Below are 22,646 nucleotides of genomic sequence, written 5' to 3' on the forward strand. Positions count from 1 at the left end.
AAGCAAGAATGATTAGTTTCTACCATCCTCTAACACTGAGTTTCATTTGGCTTCTTTCCAATTTGCTAATAACCTGGTGTCTCTGATCTAGATGTTCCCAAATTAAATTAAATTTAATGTATGAGTTTTTCTCAGTTAGCTCTCTGTTCTCTGCAATGTTCAGTGGAAACCACCAAATTAAGGGCTCCTTTTACTAAGGTGCATGTTAATAATTAGTGCACGCTAAATGCTAAGAAGTCCAAAGGAATAAATCTATTAGCACACCTTAGTAAAAGGATCCCTAAGAATGCCATCCTTTTTTTTCTCTCTCAGCTAACTTAGAAACCTTTTTTTCAACAGAATTCAGGGCTTCTTAACATCAAACTAATGCAAATATTACTTGTTCTGCTGCAACAGAATCCAAGAGATACCCAGGAAGTAGAGAAGTCACTACCCATTCTGTGTTGCAGACTGCTTTCTTCTTCCCAGATAATTCCTTCTGACAGCTAACCTTCATTTCATCTATGTAACCTGTTTTCACAAAGAGGGGAAAGCAATTTGCTTGACTATGGGTAGAAAACATAAGAACATTAATGTAAAAAAAAAAAGGCAGCCCAACTTTTCTTGTGATTCTTAAAGCAGTTGTATAAGATGGGATATCTTATTGGATCTTCTATGGATCAGATGGGTTTAATCATTATACCACAGTGCTGATGGTGGAGGATTCCTCCGACTTCTTCTGCTTGCTGGGCAGGGATTTGAGGTACTCAAGGTGCCGCCGAGCATCTTCTTGGTTCTGACGGACATAATAGACCAGGTAAGAAATCACCATGGTGAACCAGCCAAACATGGTAACCAACATGGCTATGTCTGTTGTCTTTTTGTAAACATTACAGAAGTCCACATCCTTCACTGCCTGGAGGAAAGGCTTGCCCACATGCTCCTCCTGAATAGACTTGTCACACAAGATGCTACTGGATGATCCGGGGTCGAGCTCCACCAGCCGGATCATCTCCTGAAGCATGCAGTCACAGAGCCAAGGGTTGCTGGACAGGTTGGTCTTGGCCTTCAGGTTGACGAAGACGTCTTTGTTGACTGACACCAGTTTATTTGAAGACAAATCTAGGGAATTCAAGTGTTCTGACAGGCCCCGGAAAGCACCAGTCTCCAGCCTACTGATTGCATTATGGGAAAGGTCCAGTTCCATCAAGACAGGCAAGTTCTGGAAGGCATCATTGGGGATGAAGGTGATCTGATTATAGTCTAGATACAGTTTGTTTGTGTCATTAGGGATGTCCTTGGGAACTTCTGTCAGCTGCGCATTGCTGCACCTGAAGGTCTTGTAGCCATCCTCTTCTGCTTGGTAGCAGCCCTTTGGAAATGTGGTGGCAGAGTGAAAGCAGAATGTCATCAGAACAAAGCTTTGGAGGAGTAGCCACATGGCAAATGAGTGGCGAAGGAACCAGTCCAGGAGTGGCATGATGAGAAATCTGCATAATCATGTGGTCTTCAGGGATCCCTCTCACCTTTATGCAGTGTCTGAGTCTGATCCCAAGCTCATAGTCACTCTAGAAAGAAAGGAAAATGCCATAAGGGAACAGATACATAACAGGCAGAAACAATGCAAGCTTCACACATATAAATAATGCCCTATGCCAGAGCAGGTATCAAAGAACACACACACACACACAACAGCTTTTTAATTACATTTTCTTTAGCTGTTTTGCTTTTGAAAAATGAACTGGTTCAAATGATAATTTTTCCATAGCTAGATCAAATAATAAGTTGAGAGATTTTGGCCTCTCTTAGGCAGACATGCCATGATATTAAGATTAATGAGTTAATTAATCAGCTCTATTAACTGCAGTTACAGCTGTGCTGCAGAGACTGAGAGGAAAAGGCAGAGGCAGAAATTAAAAACTTGACTCTCTCACAGACAATGGATTTGTAAGGCTTGATTTTATGCCTATATGAGAAGTTTAAAAAGATGTTTATGTTAAGCCTATGTTATAAAGGTAACATAGGCAGCTATATCTATCTGCCTTTATAAAGTACACGTCCAGATCCAGGCCTGTTATTGCACCTGCTCTGAAGGTGTAAATGTCTGTATACATTCTACACATATAGGAATAAAATCATGTCAATGGTGCCAAAATTTGACTGCTGAAAAAAAATATGCACTGAGTGCTATTCTATAAATGGCAGTCCGAATTGGGGGCCGTTTATAGAATAAGACATAGGGCCAGGATCTACACCCAACTGAAACCTGCTGTAAATCCTTGCATGTAAATTAGACACGGATCCTCCGAATTCTATAATAATGCATGCATCTTAAGTGAAAGCACCTGACTCACCCATGCTCCTCCCATGGCCACACCCTCTTTTCAGTTACATGCATCTTTATAGAATAGCATTTAGCAAGACACACATGCAAATCCAAACTATTGCCAATGAACGCCACTAATTGATTTAGTGTCCAATAACTGGAACTAATTGGCTCATTACTCAATTGTGCATTCAATTTTTAGCACCATATATAGAATCCAGAGGATAACATACTTATATTATACATCACAATTCGGCCTCTCCTTCTGCCCTATTTACACCCCTGAGAATGCCAAACACACAGGTTGCAAAACAGAAGATGCACAATTCCTGTGCAAGCTCTTTTTTTGTGAATTCTTATTGAGCTTAGAAAATGTGAGCATAACAATCAGAGACAAAGTTTACAGAACCCTAGAGAAATGCATTTATATCTGTGCGTGCACTTTTTCTGAGCTTATGCATTCACGGATCCACGGAATCTTAGCGAAGATTGGGTGGCGATGTCGGTAATTGGGAAGCAAAACCTGTGCTGGGCAGACTTTGACGGTCTACGCCCTGATCGTGACTGAATAGATATGGATGGGCTTGAGTGTAAATTTTAAGGGGTTTTGATGTTAGCTTCATAACTTTTAGTACAAGATGAGTGCTGGGCAGACTTATACGGTCTACGTGCCCTGAGAATGGCAAGGACAAATCAAACTCGGGTATACAGTATTGCATACCATGTAAAATGAGTTTATCTTGGGCAGACTGGATGGACTGTACAGGTCTCTATCTGCCATCATTTACCGTGTTACTATGTTCATTTACTACGTTACTACTATGTTACTATGCTATGCAGTTGTGCAATTTTATAACCCTTTTGCTGGTATAATTGACATTTCCTACAGCAGAATTCACACTCTGTTGGCCTTAATCACTGGTGAAACTGTCCTGTCATTGGTGCCTTCAACAGACATTGAAAGACCATGCCGCTAGTGACTTAGAATAAGATCTTTGTAACAAAAAACAAAATGACAGCGGCAGTTTTCCCATTAAGTCCTGTTCCTGCAGATTGTATTCCTGTTGCTTTGGGAATTAGTGCAAATGAAGGAGCCAGGCAATCTAACATGGTGACACTAATGTAAAATCTATGACCCGATGGTTCTCTCTCTGAGAAAGAACTAGGTGAGGGCAGAGAGGGGCAGCCAGCCTGGCAGCACATTTGAATATACTGTTTGAGCTTTGGAAGGCCTTAAGCACAAGTTAAGAGGAAATACAGTCACACATCAGTAAAACATGCTCCTAATTAGGCACATTGAAAGCCCATGTCTAGGCACCTTTTTCAACTCAATAATAATAAACCTTCACAATAAGGAGATGGGGTGTGCAGGCACCACAGCAGAAGAAGGTGAAAAAAAGAACTATGTTATTGGCTAGGACATAACCAAAATCTGCGCTAAAAATAATAATTTACTGCACTAATACAATAAGATACCTGTCTTTCCAGAAATGTACTCCTTATTCTGATATGTTGTTTTGATGGTATTCTTTATGTATTTAGTTTTTTTTTTTCCAAATCTTGAATTCGAATCCAACTTTATTTATTTTATTTGTTGCATTTGTATCCCACATTTTCCCACCTCTTTGCAGGCTCAATGTGGCTTACAATACATCATGAGTAGTGGAAATAAGAAGAGAATAGACATTTGGTATTACAGAAGGATTTTGGGTTACACGATAGTGATAAAGCATAATAGTGATATAACAAGAAAACATTATATGACAGTTCTGGATACATGTGGGGGATTTCACATGTGTTGATCTTTGTGATATGTCTTGTTGAAGACATATTTTGGCTAAGCAGAATATAAACAATCAAATTAAATTAAATTATTGTGGCTGCTGCGTTAGTCCACTGAGATATGTGGAAATAAAGGTTAACAAACAAGTTGTACCCCAGGTATTTGAACTGGACCAACAATGTATCTGTGGCAAGCTTTTTGAGTTATCCTCCCTTTCTGTAGAAAGTTTATCACAGATGTAGTGTTAGTCAAATACAAAGGCATCACAGCATATTTATAGACTCTTATTATAACAGATTATTATAACCTACTTTCCATCACTTATGCGACAAGAAGAAAAATCGTACTCCTGATTGAAAAATTAGAATGTCACAGAATGAAAACAAGCAATGCCTGGATTTATTCTTTATGTACCGGTAATACTGTAGGAGGGTTTGTTTTATTGGGCATGTTCCGCCCATGAATATTAATAAATTAATTAAGTAATTGAGAATAAATACAAATAACAGAATACGTCCAGTCTTCTTCTGTGATGTGGCAGACCTGAGAATTCGGAAGGGGGTGGGGGCTGGTGTTCCTTCTCTGTGTCTGACCACAGAGCTCTTCTCTATGTCCAAGAAAGAACTTACCTTTAAAACAGAAGCTCCTTAACTAAAGGCAGAATTGGTCGCTGGAGAGGATTTTTCCTTCTGACAGTACTAGAACTCTCAGACCTGGGCTGGCTGCTGGTTGAAATCGCCACAATAACAGCACAACGCCAGTCCCAGCTTTCCCTGTTACCGAGGGGGTTAACATGCCCTGCCGGTCATCACAGAGAGATGAGTGCTGGCCTTGCTCACTACTGCAGAGGGCGCAAGGTGTGACAGCAGAATACAAAACGCTTCACGTTACAAATGAGAGAGTTCCCTCAGCATACACACACACCATCAATCTGTATAATGGAGAGAGGGATTCCCTGCTCACCCCCTCCCAAGGGAAACTCCCACTCCCACACAGTCAGAGCCCTCTGCTGTCTGAGCTGTTGCAGGCAAAACCTCCTCCCCTAGCATACAAATAATCTCTCTTCAGTTGTAGATTTTTTCCTGGGAAAAGTCAAATCAAGCTGGACACATTCTGAACACCCTTTTTTCCTTCAGGCTATGAAAGCTTGCTAAACGAATTCTACATTAGCTGAGATCATTTTCCTGCATCTTTTCTGACTTCAGGAGCAATATTTTCTTAAGGTAATCAGCCTTATTTTTTGTCTAACTCCTGTTATTCTATTTTATCTGTACAGTATATGTGATCCACCTTCACTTACACACTGTGCTATTAAGATATTTTAATTTGTGTTGTGTTGACATTGCAAGTAACATAATGTGTACTGTTTGATTATTTTTTCTGCTGTAATTGTCTATTGTCTTTGTCTGCATTATTCTTGCTTTATACCTGGAGCGTAGCTACGGGTGGGCCTGGGTGGGCTCAGGCCCACCCAACCTCACCTCAGGCCCATCCAGTTTAAACGCCAAAAAGTACACAGCCACAGCCTTTCTGCCATCACGTCTCAGCTCACGGTTGCTATTTTGCTCCAGTTGTTGTTTTGGTTTAAATGATGCGTAGGCTGCTGTCCCTACAGCTCTCCACGAGCTTTGGGTTTTGCCGCTTTTCAAGCAGCGCCAGAGACGTTTTAGCTGAAGCCGGCGAGTTCTGATTTGGACGAGAAGACCCCCCTTCTCTAGAAAGAAGTCGCATCGTTAGTTTTCAGTTAAGCGGCTGCTGTTGTTTATTTATTTTTGTGTGTGCATTTATCGGGAGGAGGATGGGAGAGTCGGGGTCGGGGAAGTGGCGGTGCAGCTGGGTTGGCTTAGCAGCCACAGGTGAAGAGCATGGTGGTGTACTGCAAAGGGGATCCCTTCTACCGGGGTCGCCGCATGCTCATCCATGAGAAGAAGGTGGGCTTCGACGTCTTCCTGCAGGAGGTGACGGGCAGTGTGCTCGCTCCCTTCGGCACTGTTCGCAACCTATACACGCCGTGGGCCAGCCACCAGATCACCTCGCTGGACAACCCGCAGAGTGGAGAGGTGTATGTGGCTGGGGGTGTCGAGGACTTCAAGAAACTCGAGTAAGTAAGCCTAGCACCCCCATGCTCCCCGCAGTGCACATGGCACAATGGCGCTGAACGCCGTGCCGCATGAGAAAAGCTGTCGGCTCTGTGTCACGGGCGTGGCTCCTCCATAGTCCACCCTGTGCCTGCCAGCTGGGTCTAGATGATTTTATTTATTAGTCTCGTCTCGATTCTCGAATCGATCATAGCAGCACTCCCCTTCGGCCCCACACAACAGGAACAGGAGCCAGGGTGCTTTTCCGCACCACGTGCAAGCAGCTGCCCAGCAGGTAAAATACATATATTTTTTAAATTTTAGCGTGTCATGTAATGTGTTCATACTCAAGAGTATAATCAGAATGCTGGCTAGTGGTGGGCTTCTGGGTGGGGTAAGCACTTCACTGCCTAGGGCAAAAAAGTTATATTTAATGATTAAATATATATATTTTTTACCATAGGCAGTGAAGATCCCACCCCCACCCAGAAGCCCACTACCAGCCAGCATTTTGATTACACTCTTGAGTATGAACACATTACATGACACGCTAAAATTTAAAAAATATATGTATTTTACTCTTGTAATCAAAATGATGGCTCTGATGGATTATGGCATAATGTAACTGTATTTAAAAATATTGTTTTTTCCCCCTCCATTAAGTATGTATGTGGTTTATGTTGATGCAGGGCAGCTGTTGGGCAGACTACTTAGAAATCCATCATCAAGTGCGTTCTAAGGCATTATTAAGGAGTATCCCAAGAAACACTACTCACACCTAGTGCCCACCCATATTAGCTCTGGGCCCACCCAAATGTCAGGTCTGGCTACGCCACTGCTTTATACATCACCTTGGGTGAATTTATTCAAAAAGGTAGTAAATATATCCCAATAAATAAATAAAGCAAGCCCAGGCTTTTACAGTTGAAATGCCAACCCCCCCCCCCCCACCCCCCACCCCACACACACACACATATACACAGTTATCCATCCCTTGGAGATTCTACTTTCTGGGTAGGTTGCTGACTTTCTGGTTCTAGCACATAAAATTAAAAAAAATAATAATTGTGTATTTGTGAGGAAGAAAACTATTTTTTTTTCTTTTATATTTTGCATCTCAAAAACTACAAGTCACTATAAAAAGTGAAACCCAGTTCTGATGGCTCACAAAGTATTCCTTTCTTTGTATGTCTTGGTATCTTTGTACTGTGTCCTGATCACCTGTACCTAGTGTGATCCCTCCAGATCCATTTTATTTACATGTGTTATAATACTGGCGACTCACCTGTCCATCACCTGCATCTTGCTACTTGCCCTTGGTCTATGGCCCGAAGTTCCATTACCTGGTGATCGATCGGAAAAGGAGGAAGCGCCCAAGCTTTATTCAACAGGCATCTTCTCCTCATTTCTTTTCCTAGTCGATAATCTGCGAGGTTCCGGATGATCTACAGCAACTTCTGTCATCATCCTGTTACAGTGCCGTCAAGCTGGGAGAGGGAGTAGCTCAGGTGGCTGTTCCTTGCTGTATCCCAGGGGTAGGAGAGCTAGGAAGGAGATCGGGGCTTCCTCTCCAGCTGCGTTTTCTCTCTGGTAGCTCAGAGACCAGGTCCCATTCAGCTTTGCAGGCAGCAGGTGGAGATGCTGTGTTAGCTCTCTCTCTCTCTCTCTCTCTTTCAGTGAGTGGCTCTCTGTGTTTTCCTCTTAGACAATGATACCCCTCCTTTGGGGCTGAAACTCCGCCCTGGAAAAAGAGAGAGAGAGGAAGAGTTGAAGCTCGCAGTCTCCATGCAACAAGAGCAAAAAGACACAGCAGCAGCAGCAGCACAGAATGAATTGACTCTGGGTCAGTCGAAGCCCTAACGCCTGTCCATAAATCCAAGCAAACATAATAATAATAATTATTATTAACATTTGTATAGCGCTACCAGACCCACGCAGCGCTGAACACCTGACATAGAGAGACAGTCCCTGCTCAATAGAGCTTACAATCTAAAAATAACACAGACAGACAAGACAATTAAGGGCGAGGGAAGTACTGGATGAGAAGGAACAAGGGGAGGTAATTGAGTAGTGGCTAGGAGCCAAAAGCAGTGGTGAAAAGGTGGGGTTTTAGCATGGACTTGAAAACAGGTAGCGATGGAGCTAGACCTACAGGCTCATAATATTCTGGTTAGATTAGAATTTTCCTCTCTGATTTCTGCCAGAGTGTGCAGGGCCTCAAGTAATTCTGCACAGATGTTAGTTGGCATGTTTAACATTTGAGTAATATTTAAGAGGCATTCCCAATCCCCACCATGCGCTTTCTTCTCCTCCACTTTCTTTATTGAGGTTAGGAAGAAGACATGAGTTGCTGCCTGTACAGTATCAAGGAAATAGTTCTTTAAAACAGAGCTAAGAGGTCCACGTGCAATAAATCTGTAGCATTTGATGCTCTAAGGACTAATGGATGCATGGAACGGCTTCCCAGTGGAACTGGTGGCTACCAGGGTGTTATCAGAATTCAAGAACGCAAGCAATAAACACAGGATTTCTGAGGGAGGAGAAGGGATTGCAGATCTGAGAATACAGTAATGATGGACAGACTGGATGAGCCATATGGACTTTCTTGCTCTGTACAGGGCAGGGATGTAGCCAGGCACCCAATCTTGGGCAGGCTTGAGCTCCAAGTGGGTGGGACACATGAACCTAGCCCCTTGCCTGGCATCTTCCCCCTCCCCCCCAGTGATCCAGCATCTCTTAACTTCATTCCTCCAACCCCCCCCCCCCCGTACCTTTTAAATCCTTCAGTGTTGGGCCACCAGCAAACAGTGACTCATACTGGCTGCTTGCACCAGCCCTGAGCCTTCTCTCTGACCCTACGTTGTGGTCCTGCAAATGGGAAGTTGTGTCACAGATATTGGTATGAGTCATTGGTTGCTGCTGGCCCAGCACTGAAAGATTTTAAAGGTACTGGTGGGGTTGAGGGATGAAGTTAAGAGAAGCAGGATCACCGGGAGTCTTCAGCTGGCGGGGCTTGGGGAGTCTGAGCTCAAAGTGGGTGAGCCTGTGCCCACCCAGGCCCACTAAAGGACCGCACAGTTCTACCTTAAAATGGGAGTGTTCTTTTCTACATGGGTGAGACTGATCAGGGGTAAATCTTAAGCTAAAGGACAGAAAGAGAGAGAGAGCCATAGCCATAGTCAGTCAATATGGGTTGGTAGGTTTATATGGGCTGCTGTGCTGAATTCTATGGGCAAAGGGAGATTGGGAAACAAGGAGGTGCAAGGAGACAGAGTAAAGAAGCAGAAGCTACTAAGAGAGGGAAGATGCTGAAGTATGAAAACAGAGATAGAGATAGAGAAAAAGCCTTCAGGTGGAAGTCATTAAAAACATAAGAGTAGCCATACTGGGTCAGACCAATGGTCTATCTAGCCCAGTATCCTGTTTCCAACAGTGGCAAAGCCAGGTCACAAGTACCTGGCAGAAACCCAATTAGCAGCAACATTCCATGCTACCAATCCCGGAGCAAGCAGTGGCTCCCCGTATGTCTATCAATAGTAGACTATGGACTTTTCCTCCAGGAACTTGTCCAAACCTTTTTTAAACCCATATAATCTAACCAATGTTACTACATCCACTGGCAACGAATTCCAGAGCTTAACTATTCATTGACTGAAAATATTTCCTCATTTGTTTTAAAAGTATTTCCATGTAACTTTATTGAATGTGCCCTAGTCTTTGTACTTTTAACTTAATTAAAGAGTAGTGTGTGTGGGAGAGAAAAAGAGACAGACAGAAATAAATTGTATGATATAAGGCATATAGGGGTGCCCTCATGAATAATATTATAAAATATTTCTTCATGGAAAGGGTGGCAGATTCATGGAACAGCTTCCCAAGGGAGAGGGGAGAGGCCAAAATAGTAACAGGAAAACCTGGGATAAGCCAAGAGGATCCCTAGTAGGCAAGAAGTAAAGAGAAAACCCTTCTATCAATTGCAGCCTGGGTCACGTGGAGGGGCATAATCGAACGTCGCTGGCGATCTATTTTGGCGGTGGCGCAACAGCTGGCCGGAACTGTATTATCGAAAAAGGTGGCCGGCCATCTTTTTTTTTCGATAATACGGTTTAGCCCAGCCAAATGCCAGAGTTCGCCGGGTTTGAGATGGCCAGTTTTGTTTTTCAGCGATAATGGAAAAAATGCCGGCGATCTCAAACCTGGCGAAATCCAAGGCATTTGGTCATGGGAAGAGCAAGCATTTGTAGTGCACTGGTCCCCCTGACATGCCAGGACACCAACTGGGCACCCTAGGGGGCACTTCTAAAAATGTTTAAAAAATACACAAATAGGTCCCAGGTGGATAGCTCCCTTACCTTGGGTGCTGAGCCCCCCAAATCCCCCCCAAACCCACTCCCCACAACTCTACACCATTACCATAGCCCTTATGGGCGAAGGGGGGCACCTAGATGTGGGTACAGTGGGTTTTGGGGGGGTTTGGAGGGCTCAACACTTAGCACCACAAGTGTAACAGGTGGGGGGGGGGGGGATGGACCTGGGTCTGCCTGCCTGAAGTGCACTGCACCCATTAAAAACTGCTCCAGGGACCTGCATACTGCTGTCAGGGAGCTGGGTATGACATTTGAGGCTGGCATACAGGCTGGCAAATAAAGGTTTTTATTTTTATTTTTTTAGTGTAGGAGGGGGTTGGTGACCACTGGGGGACTACGGGGAGGTCACCCCCCATTCCCTCCGGTGGTCATCTGGTCAGTTGGGGCACCTTTTTGAGGCTTGGTTGTGAAAATAAAAGGACCAAGTAAACCCGGCGAAATACTGCTTAACGCCACTTTTTGTTTTTCCATTATCCGTGAAAGCCACCATCTGGTAGCCACGCCCATGCCTGCCATGCCCCGCCTTCACTACGCCGCCGAAACGCCCGCTTGAACTTCTGCCGGTGCAGCGACAGGAAAGCGGCAATGCTGTCAAAAAAGCCGCTTTTGATTATACCAATTTCGCCGCTTTTGAGAGATCGCCGGCCATCTCCCGATTTATGTCGGGAAATGGCCAGCGATCACTTTCAAAAATAAGTCTGATAGACACATTCATTTGTTGTTATTTTTTACTTATTGATAGGAACATAGTAACTGAATAAGATGATGGCAAATAAAGACCAATTGGCCTATCCCATCTTATTTATTTTTATAAAGTTTATATCCCGCTCCATTCAAAGTTCTGGGCGGGTTACAGAGGTACATTCATAATAAAAATGACAGAACATAAAAACAATTTGACATACACAGTTAATGGTCATGTATTTCATAAAGTAACCATAATCACATAAGTTCGTAGTACAACATATGACAGAAAGGAAATGGGTAGATCTAGTTTACATATACCTCATAACATATGATTTAAAAAAATGGTGGATCTCTAGTTTCTACTTGCCTCATCAAACAGCCATGTTTTAAGTTCCTTCTTAAACTGAACAAAAGAAGTAATCTTGCGAAGGGTCATAGAAATCTCATTTCAAAGTTTTGGACCTACAATTCTAAACATAGATTTCCTAATTACATGCAGATTTAATAAGATGAAAAGATGGAACTTCAACAGGCCTTGACTACTGGAATGAAACATCCCAGTCAGCTGATAAAGACACAGATTAGAAATAAGTATAGGAGAAATCATCTGGTGAAGAACCTTAAAATCAAGACAAGCAATTTTAAATTTTATACTCAGTTCAATAGGCAACCAGTGAAAATATTTTAGAACTACAGTAATCTGAGTGTATTTAGGTTCACCTGCTAAAACTCTGGCCGTAGCATTTTGTGCAGATTGCAATGCTTTCAAAGAGTTTCTTGAGATCAAGCAAGGGTCCATTACAGTAATCAAAGCATGGGAAAATCAAAGTCTGCACTACCATGCTGAAATTGAATGGATTCAGGAGATCTCTCACAAGTCGTAGTTTAGAAAAACAAACAAACTAATAAGCTTAGCTACCTGATGCTTCATAGTTGTTCCTGGTTGTTCTGTTATATACCGCTAAGGACTTATCCCATCTGCCAGCTGTAGAAGCTTGATCATATGTAAGTTATTATTCCTTATCAAACGTAGCTTCTGTTTCTTCCTATTTGGTTCAATGCTGTCCTGGATACATGAGCATACAAGCTCACACGTCTTACTACCCGTGTTCTTATTGCTAAGCTAGTTACCAAAACTAGTGAGGTAATTGCTTCAACACCCAGTCGTCTGTACCCTTGCATGCATGTCTTATGTTCCTATATACTTGGCCACTATCAGCCAGCTGGAATTGACTCAGTTGGTCTGTGGGGAGTTGTAGTTTGCTGGTTCCAAGTCAGTGTCTACCCCATAGCCCACAGTGTCAAAAGTTTGTGTTTCCTTTATCTGTACTTTATTTGCTCTGTTCTCAGAGGAATGGAGAATAGGATTTCATCAAGACATTTTCCCCCAGATTCTATAAATGGCACCCAAATTTCCACATAATCCTGAGATCCACACGCAAATAAATTAGTTAATGTCCTCCAGTCGGTTCGGACATCCTAGACAGGGGCCTTTCCCTTACAATGGGAGTTGGGAAAGTTTAAATACCTTGGGGAGCATCTTCCTGCTGATCTGACACAACTCTACTTCCTTAGTGTAGGCCCTCTGCTGGAGGCTACCAGGTCCAAATGATATAGCTGGAGTTACTCCCCCCTTTCTTTTTTTAAGGGAAGATTAGTTAATTAACATGTTCCTTGCACACCACTGGTTATATATATTTCAAATGCTGCCATTATATCTGCGAGTAAAAGAGGAATGGCTGTTAAATTCATTGTTCCAACAATTTTTGTGGTAAGGGACGGCCATGTTGTTGCATGAAAGGGGGGGTCCTGGGCCTCCTCAGCCTTCGCTTCTTGACTATTAGCTGTGAAATAAGGCACATTAATGATCGGTTTAGGAAACTGAGAATCTCACCTGTACAGCCTTGGAATCGGAGATCATGGGTCCTACCTACATGCCCCATCGCCTGCAGTACCACCAGAGCCCCAAGTTTATGTACCCTACCAGCCTTTGCATGCCATTTGGCACTGGCTCTGCCGCTTTCATGGTGTTGAGCTCACCACAACTCCCTTGTTGCCACTTTGCCACAATCTAGCTTTCCCACCAGGCACCATTTGCCATCTAGGAATTGAAAAGCATTCATCTTTTGCATCACGTGTTACAAGAAGATGGTTTGCTCAAGTCCAAGCTATATTCTCATAACTTCAGCTTCAGCACTATCATGGCACAATGGATCAACACGTCTTACGGCAGAAGTATAGGAGTCATTGGACACAGCACTGACCCTGGAGTCTCAACAAAAGGTATCACCGTCACATCAAGGACGAGGCACCGTCCCTGCACTTGGTTCACCTGGAATGCACTTGGATGGATAACTTGGGCATTGAGCTGCCAGAGGGCTGTCTGCTCTCTAGCCTCACCCACATTCAGTGCCTGACGAAGCATGTACCAAATTGGAAGTTACAATGCAAAATTAGCCTGTGACTTTAATATTCTCCCCATTGGGCTTTTGTCATGAAGATCTGCTCCTCTTCTGCGTGTCCCAAGTGCAGACAACTGGATGCATCCTTGGGTCATGTGCTTTGGTCATGTCCTCAAAACGAACATGCACGCAATGAGAGGGAAGCATGGCAAGCAATTTAAGGAGAGCAGCACTGGAGAAACGCTTCAGCTGGTAGGAGTTGGGGACCCCACCAGCCAAACCAGGGACACTGGATCCATTTTAGGGGACCCGGGCCCTTGTGACCCCCCCATAGCTATGTCACTGGTGGGAACCCTTCAGTCTTAAAGCCAGCCAAGAGGACTTCCTCTCTAAAAAGATTTAGATTGTAAGCTCTTTTGAGCAGGGACTGTCTTTTCTTCATGTTCAATTGTAAAGCACTGCGTATGACTGGTAGCACTATAGAAATGATTTATAGTAGTAGTAGTAGTAGTAAAAACTCTCAATACAGTGGACAGTTACCCCAATGTAAAATTTTCCATGGAATGTCCAGCAGTCCAGTGGCGTTCCTAGGGGGCTGATACCGGGGGCGGATTGCCAATGTGCCCTGCCCCCTGAGTGCAGGAAGTAACCTGTTCCGGGGCAGAGAAGAAGCATGGAACAACGGAGGACAGGCGCGTGCGGCACCCCCCCCCAGCGGTGTGCACCCGGAGCGGACCGCACTTACCGCCCCCCCTAGGAACGCCACTGCAGCAGTCTATTGTGGTAAAAACATAGGTCTGTTCACCAAGATTTGCTATCAGCTTCAGCTTCATCCCTGCTTCAAAGTGACCCTACATCACTATTCTGTTTGGCTGGAGTCCAGTAACCAGTTCAACAAACACAGGCAACTTATAGGCTATATTCACTGAACAGTAAAATTTAAGATGAAATGATCCACTATTTGCATGACAAGGTTTGCAGTAGCAAAATTCTATTCCTGGTTCTGCTGTTTCATTTGGTTTACTGAGGAATCATAACTGGGTCTCTCATAAGTACATAAGTATATAAGTGTTGCCATACTGAGAGATACCAAAGGTCCATCAAGTTCAGTATCCTGTTTCCAACGGTGGCCAATCCAGGTCACAAGTACCTGGTAAGATCCCAAAATGGTACAATACATTTTATGCCGCTTATCCTAGAAATAAGCAGTGGATTTTCCCAAGTCCATTTTAATAATGGCTTATGGACTTTTCTTTTAGGAAGCTATCCAAACCTTTTTTAAACTCCGCTAAGCTAACTGCTTTTACCACATTCTCAGGCAAAAAATTCCAGAATTTAATTACATGTTGCATCAAGAAATATTTTCTCTGATTTGTTTTAAATGTACTACTTTGTAGCTTCATTGTGTGCCCCCTAGTCCTAGTAGTTTTGGAAAGAGAAAACAAGTGATTCACGTCTACCTGTTCCACTCCACTCATTATTTTATAGACCTCTATCATATCTCCCCTCAGCTGTCTTTTCTCCAAGCTGAAGAGCCCTAGCCGTTTCAGCCTTTCCTCATAGGGAAGTCGTCCCATCCCCTTTATCATTTTCGTCACCCTTCTCTGTACCTTTTCTAATTCCATTCTATCTTTTTTGAGATGCGGTGACCAGAATTACACACAGTATTCAAGGTGCAGTCGCTCCATGGAGCAATACAAAGGCATTATAACATCCTCGTTTTTATTTTCCATTCCTTTCCTAATATTACCTAACGTTCTATTTGCTTTCTTGGCTGCTGCAGCACACTGAGCAGAGGAATTCAAAATATCATCAACAATGACTCCTAGATCCGTTTCCTGGTTGGTGACTTCTAATGTGGAACTTTGCATCACGTAGCTATAGTTTGGGTTCCTCTTTCCCACATGTATCACTTTGCTCTTGCTCATATTAAGCATCATTTGCCATTTGGTGCCCAGTCTCCCAGTCTCGTAAGGTCGTCTTGCAATTTTTCACAATCCTCTTGCGATTTAACAACTATGAATAGCTTTGTGTCTCAGCAAATTTAATTACTTCACTAGTTATTCCCATATCTAGACCATTTATAAATATGTCAAAAAGCAGCATTCCCAACACTGGGAAGGTGGCAAGAGTCTGATAGGTACGGACGGGGAGAGGGATCTTGGGGTGATAGTATCTGAGGATTTGAAGGCGACGAAACAGTGTTACAAGGCGGTGGCTGTATCTAGAAGGTTGTTGGGGTGTACAGAGAGAGGTGTGACCAGCAGAAGAAAGGAAGTGTTGATGCCCCTGTATAAGTCGTTGGTGAGGCCCCATCTGGAGTATTGTGTTCAGTTTTGGAGGCAGTATCTTGCTAAGGATGTAAAAAGAATCGAAGCGGTGCAAAGAAAAGCTACGAGAATGGTATGGGATTTGCGTAACAAGACGTATGAGGAGAGACCTGCTGACCTGAACATGTATACCCTGGAGGAAAGGAGAAACAGGGGTGATATGATACAGACGTTCAAATATTTGAAAGCAGGACCGTGCCTAGGGTCTCTGGCGCCCCCCTGCAGACTATCAATTGGCGCCCCCCCCCCCGTGAAAATGATCACGCCCCCCCCCCATGAAAATGATCGCTCACCACTTGCCACACTGAAAGGAATTGTCAGCAATATTCTTAGAAACAAATTGGTATACATTGCAAAATAAGATAGCAGATGTAAATTCTCAAAGTGGACATATTCCAAATGCTAAAATGAAAATAAAATGATTTTTTTTCTACCTTTGTTGTCTGGTGACTTTCTTTTTTCAATCATGCTGGTCCAGTATCTGATTCTGCTGCTATATGTCCTCTTAACTCCATTTCCAGGGCTTCCTTTCCATTTATTTCTTTACTTTTCTCCTTTCTTCTTCATTTCTTGCTCTATATCCATTTCCAGCAATTTCTCCTCTCTCCCTGGGTCCTGCCCTCCCATCCATGTCCATTCTTGTCCCTCTCTGCCCTTCCCTCCTCCATCCATAGCCAGCAATCCTCCTCTCTCCCCTCCCCTCCATTTCCAGCAATTTGTCCTCTCCCTGGGCCCCCATGTCCATCCTTGTCCCTCTCTGCCCTTCCCTCCTCCATCCATAGTCAGCAATCCTCTCTCCCCTCCCCTTCCAGCAATTTGTCCTCTCCCTGGGCCCTGCCCTCCCATCGATGCCTCTCTGCCCTCCCATCCATGCCTCTCTGCCCTTCCCTCCGCGCCCTGGGGCCTTTAAATCTTTTATTTCTGGTCGCAGCAGCGTCAGTGAAAGCGGAGCGCTGCCGACATCTCCCTTCCCTTTGCGCTCTTGGTTCCCTCAGTGTCCGCCTTCTTCTGACGTCAGAAGAAGGCGGGACACTGAGGGAACCAACGAGTGCAAGGGAAGGGAGACGTCGGCAGCAGTGGCGTAGCTAGGGTAGTTGACACCCGGGGCCGGTCATTTTTTTTAACCCCCCCCCCCCCCCAAATCCAGTACTAGGCATACCGAGAATACAAAACACGACCTATAGAGCAATTTTACCATACCATAAGCAGTTGTTTCTACGAGTCACACAAGGAAAAGGAAAGCATCTTAAGCACTACAGTGATCACTAGAACACCAATTCACCTATTGTAAAACAAAACCAGACAGAATAGTACAGATCTTAGATCCTGCACAGTCAATGCCAACTGAAAGCCATGTCTTTTTCACAAACACAGATACACCCTAATCCACTATAGAATAAGTAATCATAAACTTTCTATTTAGACAAAAATTAAACTGAACCCCCAATGCCAGACTCTGCATACAATGCAACGCCACAGAAACAGAAAATGTCTCCTAGTACTGTGCAAAATATAAAGACAGCAGATGTAAATTTGAAAAACCTAACAAATACCAATCACCACTTTACAAATTAACAAATAGAAATAAAACAAATACAGAAAATAAAATAATACCATTTTATTGGACTAATACATTTAACTTCCAGAGGCCAAAATCTCCTTCCTCAGGTCAATACAGTATAGTGCTGTTACAGTATCCTATCCTGATCTGAGGAAGGGGGTTTTGTTCTCTGAAAGTTAAGTCAAAATGTATTAAAATTAGTCCAATAAAAAGATTACCTTATTTACATGTTCTATTTATAAACATTTATTAACACAGCTAAAATACTATATCCTAAAGCAAAATAATAAAAATATATATTTACAGTTTGTTGTCTTTGGTTTCTGCTTTCCTCATCTTCTTTTCACCGTCTTCCTTCCATCCAGCATCTGTCTTCGCTCTGCCATCCAGTGTCTGCCCTCTCTAATGTGCCTTCCATCCACATCTGCCCTCTATTTCTGCCCCTTCCATCCACCATCTGCCCCAGTCTGCCATCTCTCTCTCCCCCTTCCATCCACCATCTGCCCTCTCTCTCTCCTTTCCCTCCAGCATTTGCCCTCTATCTCTGCCCCTTCCATCCACTGTCTGCTCTTTCACTCCCTTCTATCCACTGTCTGCCCTTTCTCTCTGCTCCTTCGATTCACCATTTGCCCTTTCTCTTTCCCCCTCCCATCCATTCAGGGTCTGCCCTCCCTCTCACTCCCCATTCCATCCAGGATCTATCCCCCCTCTCTCAATGCCCCCTCTTTTCGGCTCCCAGTTCCCACCTGCGGCTGCCCCTAGTTCCAGATCCATTGATTCTCCTATCCACCTCTGCCCCAGGCATGACCCCATTCTCCCTCCTGCTCACTTTTCAGACCCCAGTTCCAGATCCATGCCCCTTCTCCCATCTGTCTCCCACCCAGTCCCTTCTGCCCATCCAAGTCCCCCTCACCCCATCTGTCTCCCACCCAGTCCCTTCTGCTATCCAAGTGCCCCCACCCTCACCCCATCTGTCTCCCACCCAGTCCCTTCTGCCCATCTGAGTCCCCCTCACCCCATCTGTCTCCCACCCAGTCCCTTCTGCTATCCAAGTGCCCCCACCCTCACCCCATTTGTCTCCCACCCAGTCCCTTCTGCTATCCATGTGCCCCCCCACCCCCACCCCCACCCTCACCCCATCTGTCTCCCACCCAGTCCCTTCTGCCCATCCGAGTCCCCCTCACCCCATCTGGCTCCCACCCAGTCCCTTCTGCTATCCAAGTGCCCCCCACCCTCACCCTGTCTCCCACCCAGTCCCTTCTGCCCATCCGAGTCCCCCTCACCTCATCTGTCTCCCACCCAGTCCCTTCTGCTATCCAAATGCCCCCCACCCTCACCCCATCTGTCTCCCACCCAGTCCCTTCTGCCCATCCGAGTCCCCCTCACCCCATCTGGCTCCCACCCAGTCCCTTCTGCTATCCAAGTGCCCCCCACCCTCACCCCATCTGTCTCCCACCCAGTCCCTTCTGCCCATCCGAGTCCCCCTCACCCCATCTGTCTCCCACCTAGTCCCTTCTGCTATCCAAGTGCCCCCCACCCTCACCCCATCTGTCTCCCACCCAGTCCCTTCTGCCCATCCGAGTCCCCCTCACCCCATCTGGCTCCCACCCAGTCCCTTCTGCTATCCAAGTGCCCCCCACCCTCACCCTATCATCTGTTTCCCACCCAGTCCCTTCTGCCCATCCGAGTCCCCCTCACCCCATCTGGCTCCCACCCAGTCCCTTCTGCCCATCCGAGTCCCCCTCACCCCATCTTTCTCCCACCCAGTCCCTTCTGCTATCCAAATGCCCCCCACCCTCACCCCATCTGTCTCCCACCCAGTCCCTTCTGCCCATCTGAGTCCCCCTCACCCCATCTGGCTCCCACCCAGTCCCTTCTGCTATCCAAGTGCCCCCCACCCTCACCCCATCTGTCTCCCACCCAGTCCCTTCTGCCCATCCGAGTCCCCCTCACCCCATCTTTCTCCCACCCAGTCCCTTCTGCTATCCAAGTGCCCCCCACCCTCACCCAATCTGTCTCCCACCCAGTCCCTTCTGCCCATCCGAGTCCCCCTCACCCCATCTGGCTCCCACCCAGTCCCTTCTGCCCATCCGAGTCCCCCTCACCCCATCTGGCTCCCACCCAGTCCCTTCTGCTATCCAAGTGCCCCCACCCTCACCCCATTTGTCTCCCACCCAGTCCCTTCTGCTATCCATGTGGCCCCCCACCCTCACCCCCACCCCACCCTCACCCCATCTGTCTCCCACCCAGTCCCTTCTGCCCATCCGAGTCCCCCTCACCCCATCTGGCTCCCACCCAGTCCCTTCTGCTATCCAAGTGCCCCCCACCCTCACCCTGTCTCCCACCCAGTCCCTTCTGCCCATCCGAGTCCCCCTCACCTCATCTGTCTCCCACCCAGTCCCTTCTGCTATCCAAATGCCCCCCACCCTCACCCCATCTGTCTCCCACCCAGTCCCTTCTGCCCATCCCCCTCATCCCATCTGGCTCCCATCCAGTCCCTTCTGCTATCCAAGTGCCCCCCACCCTCACCCCATCTGTCTCCCACCCAGTCCCTTCTGCCCATCCGAGTCCCCCTCACCCCATCTGTCTCCCACCTAGTCCCTTCTGCTATCCAAGTGCCCCCCACCCTCACCCCATCTGTCTCCCACCCAGTCCCTTCTGCCCATCCGAGTCCCCCTCACCCCATCTGTGTCCCACCCAGTCCCTTCTGCTATCCAAGTGCCCCCCACCCTCACCCTATCATCTGTCTCCCACCCAGTCCCTTCTGCCCATCCGAGTCCCCCTCACCCCATCTGGCTCCCTCCCAGTTACTTCTGCCCATCCGAGTCCCCCTCACCCCATCTGGCTCCCACCCAGTCCCTTCTGCTATCCAAGTGCCCCCCACCCTCACCCCACCCTCACCCCATCTGTCTCCCACCCAGTCCCTTCTGCCCATCCGAGTCCCCCTCACCCCATCTGGCTCCCACCCAGTCCCTTCTGCTATCCAAGTGCCCCCCACCCTCACCCCACCCTCACCCCATCTGTCTCCCACCCAGTCCCTTCTGCCCATCCGAGTCCCCCTCACCCCATCTGTCCCCCACCCTCACCCTGCCTCGTCTTCTCCCTGCCACCCGGTCTTTAAAAATAAATTGCCGACGCGATAGGGAGCGCAGCACCTCGTGTGCAAGTAAAAGAAGCGGATCCGATCATCTCATTGGGCCTTCCTTCACTGTCCCGCCCTAGAGGAAATAGGAAGTTGCGTCAGAGGAGGGCGGGACAGTGAGGGAAGGCCCAATGAGATGATCGGATCCGCTTCTTTTACTTGTACACGAGGTGCTGCGCTCGCTATTCGCGTCGGCAATTTATTTTTAAAGGGCTGGTGCGGGGGAGGGGCTGCCAGGAAGAAGAGCAGCGGGAGCGGCGGCACCCCCCTTTTTTATGACACTCGGGGCGGACCGCCCCCACCGCCCCGCCCTTGCTGGTCGGCAGCGCTTTCACTGACGCTGCTGCGACCCAGGTGAAATATTTAAAGGCTTTTGCGGCGCGGGGCGAGGGTAAGCACCGCGGCGGCGCCCTCCAGAGGTGGGCGCCCCCCTGCGGCGCTTACCTCGCTTACCGCATCGGCACGGCCCTGTTTGAAAGGTATTAATCCGCAAACGAACCTTTTCCGGAGATACGAAGGCGGTAGAACGAGAGGACATGAAATGAGATTGAAGGGGGGCAGACTCAAGAAAAATGTCAGGAAGTATTTCTTCACGGAGAGAGTGGTGGATGCTTGGAATGCCCTCCCGCGGGAGGTGGTGGAGAGGAAAATGGTAACGGAATTCAAACATGCGTGGGATAAACATAAAGGAATCCTGTTCAGAAGGAATGGATCCTCAGGAGCTTAACCGAGATTGGATAGCAGAGCCGGTAGTGGGAGGCGGGGATAGTGCGGAGCAGACTTATACGGTCTGTGCCAGAGCCAGTGGTGGGAGGCGGGACTGGAGGTTGGGAGGCAGGGATAGTGCTGGGCAGACTTATACAGTCTGTGCCAGAGCCGGTGGTTGGGAGGCGGGGCTGGTGGTTGGGAGGTGGGGATAGTGCTGGGCATACTTATACGGTCTGTGCTCTGAAAAGCATAGGTACAAATCAAAGTAGGGTATACACAAAAAGTAGCACACATGAGTTGTCTTGTTGGGCAGACTGGATGGACCGTGCAGGTCTTTTTCTGCCGTCATCTACTATGTTACTGCAGAACCCTACTGTCTACCCTTGAGAATACTAACCATTTAACCCTACTCTCTGTTTTCTATCTCTTAACCAGTTTTTAATCCAGAATAGAACACTACCTCCTATCCCTTGACTTTCCAATTTCCCCTGGAGTCTTTCATGATGTACTTTGTCAAATGCCTTTTGAAATTCCAGAAACACAATATCAACTGTCTCACCTTTATCCCTTCAAAGAAATGTAATATCACATACCATATGTAATGAGTTTATCTTGTTGGGCAGACTGGATGGACTGTACAGGTCTTTATCTGCCGTCATCTACTATGTTACTATGTTATGTTATGTTAATAGATTGGTGAGACAAGATTTCCCTCCACTAAATCCATGTTGGCTTTGTCTCATTAATCCATGCTTTTGAATATGCTCTGTAATTTTGTTCTTTATAATAGTCTCTACCATTTTGCCTGGCACTAACGTCAGGCTCACTGGTCTGTAGTTTCCTGGATCACCTCTGGAATCCTTTTTAAAAATTGACGTTACATTGGCCACCCTCCGGTACCATGTTGGATTTTAAAGATAAATTTCATATTACTAACAATAGTTTTACAAAGTTCATTTTTCAATTCCATCAATACTCTGGGATGAATACCATCTGGTCCTGGTAATTTGCTACTCTTCAATTTGTCAAATTGCCCCATTACATCTTCCAGGTTTACAGAGATCTGATTCAGTTTCTCTGACTCATCAGCATTGAATACCATTTCTGGCACCAATATCTCTCCCACGTCTTCCTCGGTGAAGACCGAAGCAAATAATTCATTTAAACTCTCCACTATTTCTGGCTGTTGAAGAAGTCCCCCCAGTTGAAATTCACGGCCACATGTACTATCCTTTATGAGATACATGGGAAATTGACCATGGACTTCAGAAAAAAGGACGATG

General features: G+C 46.1%; 1 protein-coding gene across 2 annotated transcripts; it reads right to left on the reverse strand.

Annotated features, from left to right (window-relative positions):
• Positions 1 to 302: 302 nt before the first annotated feature.
• Positions 303 to 7,825, reverse strand: LRRC3C (leucine rich repeat containing 3C). Of its 2 annotated transcripts, none has more exons than XM_030221312.1 (2): positions 7,510 to 7,825; positions 303 to 1,547 (listed from the first exon to the last, which is right to left on the reverse strand). In XM_030221312.1, the coding sequence occupies exon 2, from the start codon at positions 1,457 to 1,459 to the stop codon at positions 677 to 679; it is 783 nt and encodes a 260-aa protein (XP_030077172.1). In that variant the 5' UTR covers positions 1,460 to 1,547; positions 7,510 to 7,825; the 3' UTR covers positions 303 to 676. The 2 variants fall into 2 exon arrangements, with proteins under 2 accessions (XP_030077172.1, XP_030077171.1); XM_030221311.1 differs by having other exon boundaries at positions 7,452 to 7,825.
• Positions 7,826 to 22,646: the final 14,821 nt, after the last annotated feature.

This window comes from Microcaecilia unicolor, chromosome 12 (genome assembly GCF_901765095.1).
Source record: "Microcaecilia unicolor chromosome 12, aMicUni1.1, whole genome shotgun sequence".
NCBI lineage: Eukaryota > Metazoa > Chordata > Amphibia > Gymnophiona > Siphonopidae > Microcaecilia > Microcaecilia unicolor.